This window comes from Bos grunniens, chromosome 4 (genome assembly GCF_055505025.1).
Source record: "Bos grunniens cultivar Pamir isolate PY7600 chromosome 4, Bosgru_T2T1.0, whole genome shotgun sequence".
NCBI classification, from domain to species: Eukaryota; Metazoa; Chordata; class Mammalia; order Artiodactyla; family Bovidae; genus Bos; species Bos grunniens.
The window spans coordinates 51894071-51911840 of record NC_141168.1 but is presented as its reverse complement, the minus strand read 5'-3'; the positions used below and the strand labels follow the sequence as shown (position 1 = coordinate 51911840).

Below are 17770 nucleotides of genomic sequence, written 5' to 3'. Positions count from 1 at the left end.
TGCCTCTGAAGTCTTCTGAAAGGGCCTCTCATAAATGCAGAGTGTGCAGGTTGCTCGGGTTCTGATGACGTTGCCCACGCCAGAGGTTTTCTTGTGTCTCCCCAAAGGTCCGCTGAATATTAGTTCATTAATCCTCATTTAGGCCACTGGAAAATGCTTCCTTTATAGTCTGTGACAAGTGGATTATCCCATTAGGAAATCTGTGGATGATATATGGCTTATAGGATTTGCAAAGAGTCATTGGTTTGTCTTTGGATAAAAAGGAACATCCTCCTGATAGGAGGAAAACCAATTCAAGGGAAGAAGTAGTTAGTAGACCTGAGTTGAAAAATGGGAGGTTGGCTAGGGTGGTAATAATCACATTTGCAAACATCACCCTCCTTTGGCACACAGCACTGGCTGCCTCTCCGAAGTCGACCTTATGCCTCTGGGCCAGGATGAATTTGAAAAATGGATCATCTGGATTTAGTGCCAGCCACAAATCAGACTCCATAATGAAGGAGGAGGAGGAGCATGGGGCAGTAAAGCTGTTCAGTGGCGTGAGAACTTAGAATTGAATATTCTTAGCTTCATCTTTCCCTTGACATTAGAGTGACATTTAGAGAGGTGTGTGTCAACCTCCTCCTCCTTGAATGTTTGTGATTCTGCATCTGTGTATACAGATCATGGTTGGGGGTCACGTGGACTTGTCAAAACTACCTCAGAAGCATCGATTTCAACCTGTAGTTTCCAGAACTTGCTCTTTCAGTATCATGAATGGTCCCTGTGAGATGGAAGTTTCTGTTGCCTGGCTTGCAAATGCTGGGTTTTCCATATATTTAACTCAGGCAAGCCACTGACAGGACATCAGCTTGGGGAGGTGGGGGGAGGAGTCCAGGACCTGGCTGTTAGAGTTTTGCCCCTGCCTGGACCTTTGCTAAGTATGTGACCAAGGACACGTCACCTCCACCAGCCTCAGTGCATCTGTCCTCAGTGATGTCCCCGTAACAGGGGAGATGGGCACGAAAGACCTGAGGTCATTTCCAGGTATCCTTGCAAGGTCTTGCAGGGTATATTCTTTTATGACCTAGCATTGACAGCTTATAAAGGCCAAGCTTGGGTGTTTTAAAGTCAGTCGGAAAGTAAGTATAGACGGTACACTCAGGACTTAGAGGTGTAGGAGAAAAGCTCCAAACAGCCCAGGCTCTTTGGGAACTTAAAGCAGAGCTGGAAGGCATTTATGACAGGAGCAGGTAGAGACCAGAGCAAGGGAGTAGGGCAGGAGCTGAGCGAGATGCTGAGTTAGGGCCGTGAAAACACCTCCTGCCGAGGAGAGAAGCTAACGGGGGTTGGGGGCAGGCGTCGGGGTGGGGGGCTCTTTTAATGAGGCTAGAGGGCTGGGGCCAGCTTGTGGAGGGCCTCGGAAGACAAAATACAGAAATTCCAAATAAAGTCTTCCTTTATTTTGCATAGAGGATCAGATCTTGGTACAGAAATGCCATTTCCTAACTGTAAACATGAAATAAATGGCAAAAGGACAGTGAGATGGTATCTTATGTCACTGGGTTTCTATTTTTTGTTTTTAATGGACAAAGCCGCCTTCTTCCCACATGAAAATGGCAGGTGGGGCGTCTTCCTGACCTGATCTGTCCCGAATCATTTTGGAAAATGGGCCAGAAGCAGTTCTCAGCACCCACCCCCTCCATGGGATTTGCACACAAGGAAGCCACCCAAACAGAAGCCCCTGCTGCAGTTTGATAGTCCGTCTTGGAGACTCTAGAGAGGAAGGGGAGGAGTCTGTTTATGCCACAGTTCTGCGTGTCCACTTTGGTGCCTTCAAGATATAGCCGTCTAGGGTCTCAGAAATCTCTGGTCCATCCTCATCCATTATATTAAAAATTCCCATCCAGACCAGTCACAGGCAGTAACAGGCACAATAGAATTCAAGCGCCTGATGATTTTGGAATCCAAACTGTAAATAGATCATCCATCACATTTCCATATGAGTTTGGGCCAAGCAGACAGATCTTTTGTTACTTCTGTTGCAGCCTGTCCGGGGACCAATAGCTGTGGTTTATTAGGCCAGAACTGTTCCTGTTTTCAACCATCAATAGATGTCTAATAATAAACCCTTAGTCTTGTTACTAAGCCATGGGAAAACATCTTGTTTATCACCATGTGACGCTTATATGGCATCATTCGGTTAAGTGTGACATACTTACTGTAAACACAGTGAGAGGAAGCACTCTGCCTGTGTAGGATTTCTGTACAACAATGCCTGTGTCCAGGGAACCCTGAAGTGACCCGGGGAGGGGCAAGGATGGAGGAGAGGAAGGAGCCCACCACCTCTGTTTTGGACAAGGAAGGAAGAGGTTATGTGACCAGGTCTGTGCTGAGCTCGTCCTCTGCTGGGCACCGTGAAAAGCCTTTTCTGTGTTCCAGCTCAGCCCTCACCACACTGTCAGGCCGATCCTGCTGCAGGCCTCTTTGTTCAAGTGGGGTAACAGGGCTTAAAGAAGACCGCTACATTTCCTGGGATCCCACAAAGAGGATCTGAATTTTGGCTTCTGAGTCTAAGAACCATGTTCCTGCCACCAAGCAGCCCCTCGCAGCCAAAGTTAATGCATATGATGTCACAGCAACAGGGAGAACTCAGAGCCACTTCTGAAGTCAACTCTGATCAACTGAAAGGAAGCCAGCCTTCCAGGGATGTGGTATCATGTCTTTGTCACAGAACATCTGTAGGATGGACTAGGACAGAGTAGCCAAGGGAGTCCACTGCCAGGCCATGGCAGGCCACATTCTTGTCCAAAGTGAAGGGAGTACAGGGGGATTGACCCACAACAGCACACAGGGAAGGTGAATCTAGTGGACAGTGACCAGGTGGCCAACACACAGGCTAGAGCAGGCTGGAGGAGAGGCAGGAGGGCAGGAAGCAGCCCCACGTGGAACATGGGAGCTGGGCCTGAGGGTCCCTAACCCACGGGGCAGGAACCAGCCATGGACGCAGGAGTGAGAGTGGGCAGGGGAAACCAGGCAACTTCATAGACCCCTGCTGCTCCTGGGGTTCTGGAAATACTAAGAGAGTGCTGAGTGCCAGGTGCTGGTTTAAGCACTTACCTATATGTTGATTCATTGAATTGTCTGATGTGGGTTCTTAGGCAAAGAAAACTTGAGCGAGTGTCCCAAGGTCAGTGAACAATCGGTGAAGGAGGTGGCATCAGGATCCAGGCTGTTGGGCTCCAAAGTGTGTGCTCATGGTCATGTGAGATATTGCCAGAAAAATAGAAATAGAGGAGAAAGCATCATTAAGGTCACTGGATGCTCACTCTGCGACCTTGGACTTCAAGGTCTGCTGCAACACTGGGGCCCAGGAGAAGCTGGATAAAATCGTATAGGGAATGGAAAATGCCAGAAGCAGAAGCCACGCTGTCCTCGTCTCACTCGACCCCTTACCCTCATGCAAAAAATCAGACTACTTTTTATAGCACACTTAACACAATCTCTTTGACCGGGAAGTTCTTGCCCCTGCAGTTTCTCCCAATCGCTTTTGTCGAGGTTTGTCACCCAGGCAACGTTTCACCAGATTTAAGTGTGGCCCTGACGATTATGGAGGCAGCCTGCGATGTGCAGTATGTAAAAATGACATCCCGGGGCTCTCAGGAAGCTGCCCGGTTATGAAGCCAAATAGCCTTCTTAAAAATCAGAAGTGCTCTCATAAAACTCGTTTTTCATGCGGCCCAGGCTGTGGGTTCCACATGGGACAAAGTGTGAAACAAAGCTTTTACGGGAGACCGCCGAGATTCCTGTGAACTTTCAGTGACTCTTCATGACATTCTTCCCCAGAGAAGCACACCATATTTTCTGCGGTGGCTCGTTTCCACGTCCTCGGCTGGGTCTGAAAGAGACGGTTACTCTGATGCAGCAGAAACGGGTTTTTGCCAGTGGACCCTGATTATTTCTTATCTTGATTATTGCATCTTTCTTCTTGATGTCCATCATCCTCCTTTTCCCAACCCTACCCTCTGAGCTTTCCCTTGGCATAAAAATATCCACCCTGCATGTACGTATAACACATTAAATCTGTGTTAGAAAGGAAAACACCATTCCTGTAACCAGCCCTGGCAAGTGCCTCTGTACCACAGAGAAGGCTGCACTTGTTTCAGAAAGACAGTCCTCTGCTCCCATTGTTTCCAGAATTCACATTATTGAGAGCAGGGCACGCCCTCGCTGCAGGAACCCACAGCGCAGAAATGAGCCACTGGGGGGCCCTCATCTCACTGCACACCTTGAAGGCAGAGAGATTGCGTGTCTCACCCCCAGGTCTCCAGGACTGTGGGTGAATTAATGAAAAATAAGTTCAGCCATATAACCCCGAATCAGCCATTTGTTTATTTCTGACAGCATGAGAAAGCAGTATTCTCATCCGTTGTTTTAAAAGGGCAAACTATATCTTAGGCATTTCTGTCCATGCATTTTAGACAGATGACTCTTACCAGATGATTTCTCACTGGCTTTGTCCATACCTGGCCATTTCTTTCAAGTCTAGACAGTTTTAAATTACTGATCAAAACAATAATACCATCCAGAGCTAATATACAGAACTGTATGCCACGAATTAATGTACCCACTTTATACATATTAGTGGTGATGGTGTAGTTGCTAAGTCTACTATCCAACTCTTGTGAGCCCATGGACTGTAGCAGGCCAGGCTCCTCTGTCCATGGGGTTTCCTAGGCAAGAGTGTTGGAGTGGACCACCATTTCCTTCTCCATCTCACCACAGCCCTATGAAGTTAGTTCCAGTTTTTTCCATTTCACAGATGCGTTGAAGGTGGAATATTGAGTCTGAGGGTGGCTTCCCAGGTGACACAGTGGTAAAGAATCTGCCTGCAATGCAGGAGACTCAAGAAATGCAGGTTTGATCCCTGGGTGGGGAAGATCCCAGGAGGAGGAAATGGCAGTATTTCCTCCAGTATTCTTGCCTTGAAAATCCCACGGACAGAGGAGTCTGGTAGAGGGCACCAGATGGTAATAGCAGAGCCAGATCCTAATACAGGCAGCCTGCTCCCAGGTCCCTGAATTACCTGCCCCAACGCAGCCTCTGGTTGGGATCCAGCTGGTTTCATAGTTGTATTCATCAGGTTTAATGGGAGATAGAGCGTTGTGTACGTGCATCGTACAGATTGTGATCCCTGATGGCGTCACTGTTCCTCTTATTTTGTTATATACAAATGGTAGTGTGTATTACATAAGCACAATTACGAAGCGCAGAGTCTGTATGTTACATACACATCCCTGTGTGCATTGTGGCACGTGGTTCCATCCCTCCAGTGCTCAGGGCCTCTGCCGTAGATACCTTCATCCCACAAGGACTGGCGGAGCCCTGTTCACGGTGCACACCATGCTGGGTACTGGGGTCTGGGGACAGTTAGAGCAGCCCAGCCTTGAGGAACTCACAGTCTGACAGCCATCTCCCAGGAGACACAAGAGGGTGGTAGGCAGGACAAGCCAGTCACCCTTGGACACACCCACACCCCCCTTCCAGGCTCCCCTGTGCCTCCTTCACAGGACTGAGCAGGCCTGATTCTCTGAGTCTGGACATTCACCCTCACGGGCACCTGCTTGCTGGCCAGCCCTTCTTAGCTCAGCTGCAAGGTTTGAAACTCAGAGAACCTATTCTATTTGGCAGTCTGACAACAACTGGTAAGAGAGTCCAGGGTGCCCTGTAGGACCCTTTTTAAAAGAGCCCAGTGGGTGACTTAGGACCATGTCTTAGAACTAGATTTCACCCACCTTGCAAACAAAGATTGGCTTCCCTAGAGAATATTAAAAAAGAATGAGAAGTGGCACGGGCCAGAAGGACACCTGAAATGGTGAAGAGCTGTCGTCATACTTTCTCTCCATGATACACCTCTGTCACTTTCACGGTGAGATCTTGTCTGTGTCCTCCTGGTGGGCCTGAGGTCGGCTTGCCAACAGCCCACCTCCCCTGTTCGTTTGTAGGTTCCTGCTAGCTGACACAGTGCCTTACTGGCAGGCACCAAAAATGACCTTTCTCTTCTATTTCAGCCTCTCTATACCCTATTAAAATGTCAGTTAAAAATTGTTTGATTCCCCCCCCTCCCCGGAAATGAATGTTGGTTCTTGTAGAAAGAAGCTCTATACTGGTGGTTAAAAACGGCTTCATGTTTTTCTTACTGTGACATGTAGTCAGAAGAATCTTTACACTGAGACACACACCTGAAACAAGTTTTACAAACACATCTTATACTCTGATACTTTCTATTCCATTCTGTCCATTTAAAAAAAATAATAATTCTAATTATGCCCCACAAAAATGACTTCACGACCCACTTAGGAGTCACAATTTGAAAACATTGGGACTCTGCATCGGAAATAGGTCTTGAGAGTTGCCTGTTGTGACAAGAAACCTTTATGTTAAATCTCAGTGAATCTCGAGCAGCAACTGGAAGGTTCAGGGGAAAGAGCCATTTTAATCTCCCCTCAAAGTGAAATAGCAGAGCTGATGGGGGTGGGAGGTGGGGTGGCGATGTTACCGAGATCCTTGCAATACTGAAGGGACGTCCTTGTTTCTTATTGTTCATTTTGTTTTCCCTGAAAAATAGCCAGAATATGAGAACAATAAAGGAGACAAGATGTTTTCTTGTGCTTTGGGGGTAGTTTGTTTCTCTTCTCACCAAGATGGAGAGCTGGGGAATTAGGTACCAAAACTCAGTCAGGAACAAACTGCAGGGGCTTGACTGCAAACTGAGCGGGTGAGAGAAGAACAGAGGCTTCTCTGAAGCCTCAAGGAGAAAGAAGAAGAGGACGGAGGCAAAATAAGAAAGCACTGATAAGAAAACGGTTAGTTTTCCCTTTACATCTTTTTCTGGCAATGTGCCTATTCAAATAGAGGATTTCTTACGCTCGCTTGGTGGAGTTGTTTTAAAATCTGGACACCCAGGTTTTAGAAGCAGCTGATTTCCATCACCTTAACCCTAAGGCTTCCATAAAGCTTAAGATTCCATAGATCTTAACCTTAATTCAATCATGGGCTGTGGAGTGAGAGTGACAAGGAAGGAGCCAGGAGCAGGGTCACAGCTTCCGAGCACTGCTCAGCCCTTCGGTGATGGCAGTCATGTCATGGTGGCTGGGCGGCAGTCAGGGCTGTGCGGTCCTGGCCAGTTTGGGGGTGACGGCCTCCACATCCCTCCAGCGTTCCCCTTGTTACGAGTGTACCATCAGGAGTGCGGCTGCCTGTGACCACATCATCAACTCGTCAAAAATCAACACAATGGAAGGTGATGGGGGCCTGGACTTCTGCATATCATCTGTCTTGAAGTGGCAGACCCTGGATGTCAGATACATAGCCGCGTGTGCGTCTCCACAATGCCTTCATCACTTGCAGTGTCCACACACAACCCTGTTACGTGGTTAGAAAGCAGTGACCTGGTGTCAGGAGGCCTGTTTCGTCTTTGCCTTTCCTTTGTGTGTTTAACAAATACATTCCGTGTGACTTGGGTGTGCCAGGTACTCTCAAGGCCACCGTGAGTTCAGTGACATGCGTTTGAACATACTGAGAGATGTGCACTTCCATTCGGGTGGATTCAAGTTATTAGTGGGACCATAGGCAGGTTAGGAAGACAAGCTCTAGAGCTAAGACGGCTAGAGTAGAACCCTTGCTCTGCCACGGAAGAGCTTTGTGACCTTAGACAAGGCGCTCTGCCTCTCTGAGCCTTTGTTGTATATAAGATGAAGATATTGTAGTAGGTATCAGCCTCATAGGGCTGTTGTGAGGTTTAAATGAGTGTGCCCCCAGTAAGGGTCAGCTGCCCTTAGGACAGTGATGGTGGACCAAGGAGGTCAAGAATTTTTGAGACTTGGCGATGGTCCCTGGAGCCACTAAGTGTGTCTTCCATTGTAATCACTTGTCAGTTCATTTAGACTGTTGTTGCTTCAGCTCATATCAAGTGGGTCGGTACCAATTAAAGCTAATTATAATTATAATTCTATAAGGCAGAAAGGCAACGCTTTGCTAATGTCTTTGCCAGAATTTGACATCCCAAGAGAGTTTTGGTTTGCTGTCACTGCAGTTAGAACTTGTGCATGAATATTAACGATCTGAGTTAAAATTGTGGCATATTGGATTTCTGGGAAAGGTTGACTTGTTTTTATCTGTATGTCACTCTGTTTATGAATACAAAGAACGAGAACACTGTAGGTGCTAGAATGGGTTTGGGGCCATCTTCACAGAGTAGAGGGGTGAGCAGGGGACAGAGGTGGTGGGCAGAGTCTGGAGGGAAGTGGGCTAGATATAAGGTGGTCCTTGTGGCGCATGAGGCACTCAGCTGGCTCCTGGGCATGAAGGGGACTCGTCCAGGTGGGTGGATATGGATATAAGTGTGCACAGGCACTCTGGACCCCCTTGTCTTTTCATATAACTCATGAAATCAACTTTTTACTTCCTTGGCCGACACCCAGGCAGACTCTTCCCGCAGTCCTGTAGAGTATAGTTGCCCTCTGAAATCCTGTCCACTGGGTTTGTTCATTTCCCCAAATGAAATGCTGGCATGAGCTCTTGGGGCCACCCACCCAAAGGTACCTCTGTCAATCACTGTCCTGCCCACCTCCGGCCCCCACAGTGGGGACTGTGCAGCCATGGAGGATGACAATGGAAAGCTCAACCTGAGAAAGATTAGTGGCTGCTAACGTCCACCTGTGACCGTGCAAGGTGAAATTAATTTTCTTGTAGAAATTCTCACGTTGGTAAAGTTATTTGTAAATTGTTTAATGATGCCTAAGAATATGAAAAGCCTGGAAAAATCAACTCATGGGGCTTTTCTTTGCAACACTGGAATGCTAACACCCAGGAGGGCAGGCCCCACACTGAGGTTGAGACTAGCCCTGTGCTTCCCACACCCCATGCTGGACTCTGTCCCGCTCCTCTCCAGTGCTTCCAGGGCTTCGCTCTGTGTGTCACATCTTTCTGTCAGTCAGGGATATTCCATTCAAAATTAAATAAAAAAGCACAAACTTTGAAACCAAAGACTCAAGTACCAGTCCAGCCTGCCTGTTTCTAACTGGGTGACCTTAGACAGGTCCCTCACCTCCTGAACCCCAACTCTCCCCCTTGCAAAACTGGGGAAACAAAGGTTGGTTCCATGAAAAATACGTCTCCACACTCCAGGCTTACAGGAGCCACCCCACCACCACCACCTAAATGACAAAGGCATCTCCTAACTCCTTCCAGTTCAAGAATGCAAGTGTCAAGCAAAATTTGCTCATTCTTAGGTAGCTACAATTTTTATTAAATCCAGTAGGCACAGGTAAGTTTAGGTATGGAAGTATTTGCTAGAAGTTAAGGAACAAATGATTTAAAGCAAAAGTAGGCCAAATTAAAAGAAGCCTGGCATTTTGGCTATCATGCTTTTGTGCATCCCTCAAAGCTTCATATTGTGCCCATTAGTGCAGTAAAAATGACAGTGCTTAAGGGAGAACTAGGGTTGGGCAGAGCCTTAAAGCCATGGGACTTTGTAACCAGAGCATCAGTGAAAACAGTAATCATCCTAACAGAATAATTGCTTGGCTGAATCCCCACTGTAAATCCCCCCTGGCACATCCCCCCAGCATCCCAGTCCTCTGACCTTTGTCCTTGGGATGCAGATCTTTGCGGGTGTTCTCTCTCCTAGGAGAGCAAGTTCATCCAAATCAGAAATCTCACCCAGTCGGTTTTTGTTGTAAAATACAAGGGCGCTGTTTCTGCAGTTCTTGTCCCTGTGCTGTCTGCCCTCTCAGGTGCTGTAGCCCAGAGGAAAGGCTGGCACTTCTGGAAGAACAGCGGCCATTGCTCTAAAGAAGCCACGGCTGTGGGTTTTTCATCTGCTTTTCCTACTGAAGGCCTTCAGGCTTTCCCTTTAGTTATGAGAATGCCGTCTTCTCGACCCTTCAAGAGAGTCAGCGTGGGGAGAGCTGCTGGCCTGTGGCAGGTTTTCTGTTTTGTGCTTAAGCACTTGTCTTTTTCAGTTGGCATTGCCAAGGCTTAGAGCTGACTTGTGGAAAGGAAAGGGCGGGGGTGGAGAGATGCAGATGAACCAGTGCTCGTGCCACAGCATAGATTTACCCTGCTGGAGTCCCCAGCCAGCAGCCCTGGAGAAAGAGACCTGTGAGATAAACCACTGAATACCTCTCACTTCTGCGATGTTAACTTGAGGGTGGAGTCAAGGGCTTGTCAAGTTCCTTCTCGTTGCAAAATTGCGACTCACCAACTCACTGTTCCCCAACCCTGCTTCTGAGAGGACACCTGCCAGCCCGTCCCCAGATACCTGCTCTGGGCCCAGGGAGTGAATTATTCTTGTGACTCGCATGCTTTCCTCACACCTACCTGCCCCAATCACTCCCAGCTACAAGAATGGGTGTTGGGGGTCTTTTCCTTTTTTACACAGAGGAATGCTTTATAATTAATGAACATTTTATGGATTCTGGGTGATGAGGGCTCAGAACCAGGAGCCTGACTTGATTCTGCGTCCTCGCTCTGCTGGCTGGAGCCCAGCACCACCTCTGCTAGACTGACAGGACAGAGATCACACGTGCCTCCAGGATCACCTGCTCAGCCAAGATCAGGGTTAATGAATGAGCATATGCATTCCTTAACACCCCATCCTGCTTCCCTGGAACAATCCAAAAGCTCACTGGAATGTGATGGCCTCAAAGCAGGCAGTGATGGGCCTGTTTGACCCCTCCCGCTGGCCTGAAGGGCAGTGGGCTCCAGAGTAGGTACACAGGACAGTCCATAAGGTGGAGGAAGGAGATATGGAATCTTTACACTTACTAAGTAAAATATTTCTCATGTTATTATGTATATTTATTAAACTATCAAGATTGCCAGGAGAAATATCAATAACCTCAGATATGCCGATGGCACCACCCTCGTGGTAGAAAGCAAAGAAGAACTAAAGAGCCTCTTGATGAAAGTGAAAGAGGAGAGTGAAAAAGCTGGCTTAAAACACAACATTAAAAAAACTAAGATCATGGCACCCGGCCCCATGGCAAATAGATGGGGAAACAGTGGAAACAGTGACAGATTTTATTTTCTTGGGCTCCAAAATCACTGCTGATGGTGACTGCAGACGTGAAGTTAAAGGACACTTGCTCCTTGGAAGGAAAGTTATGACCAGCCTAGATAGCATATTAAAAAGCAGAGACATTACTTTGCCAACAAAGGTCCATCTAGTCAAGGCTATGGTTTTTCCAGTAGTCATGTATGGATGTGAGAGTAGGACTGTAAAGAAAGCTGAGTGCCGAAGAATTGAGGCTTTTGAACTGTGGTGTTGGAGAAGACTCTTGAGAGTCCCTTGGACTGCAAGGAGATCCAACCAGTCAATCCTCAAGGAAATCAGTCCTGAATATTCATTGGAAGGACTAATGCTGAAGCTGAAACTCCAGTACTTTGGCCACCTGATGCAAAGAACTGACTCACTGGAAAAGACCCTGATGCTGGAAAAGATTGAAGGCAGGAAAAGGGGGCGCAGAGAGGATGAGATGGTTGGATGGCATCACTGACTGGATGGACATGAATGTGAGTGAGCTCCGGGAGTTGGTGATGGACAGGGAAGCCTGGCATGCTGCAGTCCATGGGGTCGCAAAGAGTCAGACAAGACTGAGCGACTGAACTGATTAAACTATTTAATCCTCATCCTTTTATTTGCTTATCTGTTTTACACAGTAATATATTAGTAAATGTTGTTGTTCAGTCTGTTCTAAATCCTTTTAAAAGCAGGAACTCAATTGGCCCTCACAACAACCTTAAGAGGTTGTAGTATTATCAGTCCATTTTACAGATGAGGAACCTAAAGCTCAGAGGTTACATCACTTGCCTGGGGTCACACAGCTTATCTGTGGCAGCACCACGGATCACGTGGGCTCCCAGACTGGCCCCTGTAGATGTGTCTGCATGAACAGTCCTCAGTGAGCACCATGCCTCTCTTGTGATATGGAATCCTTCTTGTAGTTTTTCTACTGGAGATTGCCAAACCTCTGAATTTTCTTATTTTTTGTTTGGTTTCACAACAGGCTTTTCTAAAAAACAGTATCATTTTACGTGTAATATTATAGGGTAGTATTATTACAAAAGCGATATTACACTGTCTTCATTTTTATTTATTTTTGGCTGCACTGGATTTTCACTGCTGCACGAGAGCTTTCTCTAGTGACTAGCAGGGGTTTCTCTGTTGCGGTGCACGAGCTCCTCACTGCAGTGGCTTCTCTCACTGCGGGGCACAGGCTCCAGGCTCGCTGGCTCAGCAGTTGTGGCACACCGGCTCGGTTGCCCTGAGGCACATGGAATCCTCCCGGACCAGGGATGGAACCCGTGTCCCCTGCACTGGCAGGCAGACTCCCACCCATTGTACCACCGGGGAGGTCCTGTCTTGTTTTTTGAGCACTCATTATGGCTTCCTGTGCCAGGTGCTTTATCAACATTAATTTTAACCCTTGAATTAAACGGAAGGGAAGAGTCTTTCCCCCATTTCACAGAAGAGAAAGAAGAGGCCAGGTAGTCACTCAGCTGACTGTCCAGCCAAGGCATAAACCCAGGGCCGTGCACTGCTCAGCTTGTGTTACAGGACAGAACTCAGTAGAAACAGATCCTTCTCGATCCCCATGCCAGGCAGGCAGTTTCACAAAGCACCCAGAGGACCCTGTGGTGTGTGAGCATGCCTATACTCGCAAAGGCATCCTGACATGGATGGTGACTCGTGGTCCCCATTCCTGCAACACTTGGGACTGGATGCCACGTGGTTTCCAAGCAGCTGTGTCTACAGGATCAATCCCTCGGGCCTGGCCCCTTTTGATCCCGAGGAGTTTTGAAGTTTTATCTTCTACTGGGCTTCATTAAGCCCTCGGTTGGTCTGAGGCTTTCTTTCCCACCCCCTGTGCCCCAGTTGTAAATGTTGTGCACTTTTCAGTATTCAGGTTAACAAGTTAGCCCAATTAGATGGGTAAATTAGTCATTCTCACTTTCTCAAGTCCTACTGGAAGAGCTTTGCGAAACAGCATTTATAGTTTTCTAACAAGCAATTTAAAGGACAGCGGCATGTGGCATTTGTTTAAGAGTAAAATGTCCTAAACGGTGCCCTACTGGAAAACAGATTTTGAGATTTGCTCACAGACCGACTCAGGGCCTCAGCAGAGTGGCACCCCTGTGCTGTCTTGATCCCTGGGGTCTCCAGCCAAACACGGCTGGGGGCTTACTGAAACCCACACTGAATGCCAACGCCTCATTTTGGCCTGGTGGTTTTTTCTGCACCGCCCGAGTTTCTAAACAGGCTGCTTTGAATTCTGAGTGGTAGATGGTGGAGGACCAGAAACATGGAGGTTGAGAAACACCCCCCTCCCCACCGCCCCAGAGAGCTGCTGGCATTGGAGGCCAGGAAAGTGTCACCTGGGGAAAACTGACTCCCTTAATCGCTAATTGAGAATGTGTAAGCTCTTGGAGCACACGGTTCTTAGTTTCTTTGTGTGTATGAGAGTGACAGTCATCCTCACCTCACTGGGTCACCAGAGGGTTAAATGAGATGATGCATCTCACATGCCTAAAACATACGAGGCCCTCGTTCACCTTGAGGTCCCTTCCTCCCTTCCTGGATCCTTTTAAGTGTTCACCTCATGCTGGCGTCCTTGTTCCTGGCTTGACTGGCTCTTCAAACAATCTTATTAATGCCTATTAAAATGAAACCCAATAAAAGTGCCAATATTTGGTGTTGAAATAATTGATGTAGCAGAGGGAGCCCACGGTGAGCACCCAGGCAGGCCCCTGCTGCAATTTAGCTTCACACCTGGGGGATGAATTTCACAACTGTAATTGCTACCATATAATTCTTATTAATGTTGTGCTATAATTCCTATTTATTCCACGAGGCTTGTAAATGCATTAGAACTTGTCAACATATTATTTTACACTGTTTATGATCTGTAGAATTATGTCCTTCAGGATTGTATTGTGCAAAAACTCCACATAAATGGCTGTAGACCTCGTTAAAAAAAAAGGGGGGGGGTTGCTTGTTGAAGTGGTTCTCCATCCCCTCCATGCTGAGCAGAAGTTGGTGAGGCAGATTTTTAATTCAGTTCTGAGCAGAGCTCTTAACCTCAGGTACAAGGGGATCCCGACATGCGTCTTAGCTCTGTGCTGCGGTGGCTCAGCCGGCCCTCCCTCCCAGGAAAGGTGGTGTGTACTGAAAGGCAGGTGCTGTTCGCTGGGGACAGGTGTGGTAGGGAATTGTCAGGTCTTCCTCTAGCTGGACCTGCATTCTGATGATGACATTGTGTCCTCAGAGCTCTGGGTGTTTCAGCCCCCTGCCTCCCTAGCTTGGGGTAACCCCCCTTTGGTGCCACATTTCTTCGTGGTCTTCCCAGCTCAGCTTATAAAGGAAGAGATCTGAAATGAATTCCCACTGAAGTGTAAATACCTAATAAGTGTAAAATGTAACCCCCTCCCACAGATTTTTGTATTTACTATGGTGATAAAGCAGGAAAATTAAGGGGACAGGATTGGAGTGTCATGTGTATCCTGTGTGTGTGTATGTGCTTGTGTGTGTGTTGGGACAGGGGTTTGTCTGTCATGGTCGGTTATATTTGGTTTCAGCATCTTTGCAGTCACCTTTGCTGAAGAATTGCATTCACGTTCTTGCACAGCTAACTCCTTACCATGAGCCCTGGGCTCTCTAATGGGAAAACAGATACCCTCCCCCCTCAGGTCTGTCCTCGGGACTAGATGCCCTTGCAGTCCCTTGGTGCCCTAGATGTCCTCTTCCAGGGCAGTCGGAGCTGCCTGTCCCCTCGCTGCCATGCCTCCTGTCCTAGGGTTAGGGTTAGGGCGAGAGGGACGCTCCTGACGCTCCTTGGTTTCTGCTCTGGCCCCGCAGGCAGCGAGTACGACGAGGAGGAGGTGGATTATGAGGAGTCAGATAGCGACGAGTCCTGGACCACAGAGAGTGCCATCAGCTCTGAAGCCATCCTCAGCTCCATGTGCATGAACGGAGGGGAGGAGAAGCCTTTTGCCTGCCCGGTTCCTGGATGTAAAAAGAGATACAAGGTAAAAGAAATACCCTCGCTTGGCATAACCAGATGGAAAATGGCAAGCCCTGTGTCAGTCAAGTCTGGGGAGAGGTGCTTCCCTCTGTGGAGCCGATTGGGTGTGTGGCTGCCCTCAGGTCAGGGCTAGCTCTGGTCTCTGGGTGGGTTTTTCCCTTTGCTGATCTGTGTGGGAACTATAGGTCAGGAGATTTTTTTTGTTGTTGTGGGAGGATCATGTTTTTGATATTCTTCAAATTCATGTCAAATCAGGCAGAATATCAAATGTGTCACTTATTTGTTTGCCAAACACCTTTCCCCGTGGCTGGCTCTGCAGGTGGTTCAGAGAGACCACTTTGAAGTCTTAAAAGCCTACAGACGGTTCACTGAGCTCTTTTGGAAAATGTTGTAGGGTATTTTCTTCCAGCTGAGGAAGCCCTTGCCCACTTCCCCCAAATGGCATGAAGAGATGAGGAAAAAGGGGGCCTTTGGTATTTTTCACACCTAACCATCAGCTCTATAGCTTCAGCAAAGTCTCTGTAGACGGCCAAAACCTGTGTCTCTGCAGGCCTGACTGGGTATCAGGGGAGCCAGGGGCACTAAATTCTCTGTTGAGAAAAACTCCCAAGGGACAAAACACTGAGAAACACCGACACATTCGGGTCCAGAGGACATTACAAGAAAACAAATCTGCAAACTTTCCCATGAAGCATTAGCAGCTCTTTAAATCCAACTGTGAAAAACTAAAAATCAAAAACAGATTCGGTGCCTGTGATGAGATGCTAATTTCCCCAAAGCTCAGCAGATTGACTATTTCTAAAGAAAGGCTTGAAAAATATGATAGCATAAGCACTTCCTGTATTACTCCCTCTTCAATATGTCTCTGCACGCACACACACACAAGATTATTTCAGTACTTTCATACCTGCTCCTGATATTAAAGCATAAAACACAAATGTATCACAGGTAAGTGGCTCAGGGTTTCACCAACTCTGAACACGATTAAATGTTGATCATGGACAGTCCAGATGAAGCCCCACGATGGAGATGTGAGGTCCCATAAGTGTGTCCTGATGCACTGTGCCGTGTCCCCACTGCACACGTACATTCCTGTGGGTCAGAAGGCATCGTGGTAGTGGAGTGGGGGTAGGAAGAGAATGAAATGGTTACCTCAGGAAGCCAGGAGCCCAAGGGATTGTTCAAGAAGCTACTTTGTCCAGAGGACAGCTCTGCTTGCAGAAAGAGATTTTCTCTTCTTTCTCTATGTGAAAATGGAGAAAGCTGGACAAGGACACTGCTCTTGTATCCTACCTGCCCTCCATGCTTCTCGGGAGCTGGTGCACCGTGCTCCGCTGTCTTGCTGCCTTCTCTCAAGGGTCCAAACACTGTTTTAGGGGTGTCTTACACGTCAGCTAAGTTAAAAGAGGGAGCAGAGTAATAACCCAGACCGCAACTGACTGAAAAACAAAAAATGAGGTAGGGGAATGTAAGCTACACCCTTTATTTTGGCCAAAGAGGATGAAGCCTTCTGTCTTTGCCACCTCTGGCTTCATTTTGTTTTTCCATCCCTTTCCCCTGGTCATTTCTATTTTCTTGTCATTAATCTCTTGCTTCATTTTGTTTTTCCATCCCTTTCCCCTGGTCATTTCTATTTTCTTGTCATTAATCTCTTGCTTCTATTTTTCTTGAATTTCCAGTAGTTTCTGCCTTCCTGCAGTTTGTTTGCATCTAGGTCGATGAGGGCTTTGGGGGAGTGTTCTTTCTCCATCTAAGGCCTAAAGAAAATTGCATGAAACTTGGGCTATAGAGGCTGCCTGTTTCAGTACCACAGACTGGCAGATGACACGGGTGGCAATTAGTGGTCGTGATTTCCATGAGGGAAGTGTGAGTTTCCTTTCCTGGGCCAGAATACCAGGTAATGGTGCATGGGACAGGAACAAATGCGTAACTGCTTCTCCTAACCAGCTGCTTGAGGAAAAGGTAGTCATATTACCTAACTCTTTAGTCTCACTCTTTCTCCTGGGAAGTTACTGGCTGCAGGGCAGTGGTGTTCTCTAGTGTAATTATTTCATCTTATTTACTGCATGGTTGTTGGATTAGATTTTGGTGAGAGGAGGGCATAATGAGCTAGTGCACTGTGGTGTCAGGCAGAATCCACAAGGGCTGCCATCTTGTTCATCCCCACAGCTACCTTCAGACCTGTCTCATTCCTTGCCCTGCCTATTGGCAGGGGGTTTCTCATCCACAAGGCTCTTGGGCACTGCCTCAGGATCAGCTCTTCTCACCATTTCACTGGCATTTGCAGAACTGAGAGAAGATGAGCATCTAACTCCCCAGACTTCATATAGAGTAGGGCACAGGAGGAGCAGTACAGTGGTTTCCCATGTTAATTCTTTCGCCTCTAAATGCCCCCTTTCCCTCCTCTGTCAGCATTCCTCATTTCATTCCCATTTCTCAAAGCACAGCTCAAATGTTTGTGGGAGCCCTTACCAGCTTCCCAGACTGAAGTTCCCCCCCATCCTGAAGTTCTATCATCTGACCTTTCTACCTCATCTGTTCACATGACTGGCAGAGCCCTTACGATCTTATTAGCCCAAGTGCTTACAGCTCAAAGACCCTTCTGCATGTAGCTCACATCCAGAACATTAAGTAAATACCCTAAGGATAAAGGGACAAAGACAAAATGCATGGGGGAAGAGGGGGGCAACGTGGGCTCCCCACTG

At 47.6% G+C, this 17770-nt stretch overlaps 1 protein-coding gene across 7 annotated transcripts in view; it reads left to right on the top strand.

Annotated features, from left to right (window-relative positions):
• JAZF1 (JAZF zinc finger 1) overlaps window positions 1-17770 on the top strand; it is a 330973-nt gene that overhangs the window by 306809 nt on the left and 6394 nt on the right. For all 7 annotated transcript variants that reach the window (XM_086396393.1, XM_086396396.1, XM_086396392.1 and 4 more), the window contains one exon: window positions 14900-15069. In XM_086396393.1, the coding sequence (XP_086252519.1) occupies window positions 14900-15069 (170 nt within the window). The remainder of the gene's footprint in view (window positions 1-14899; window positions 15070-17770) is intronic.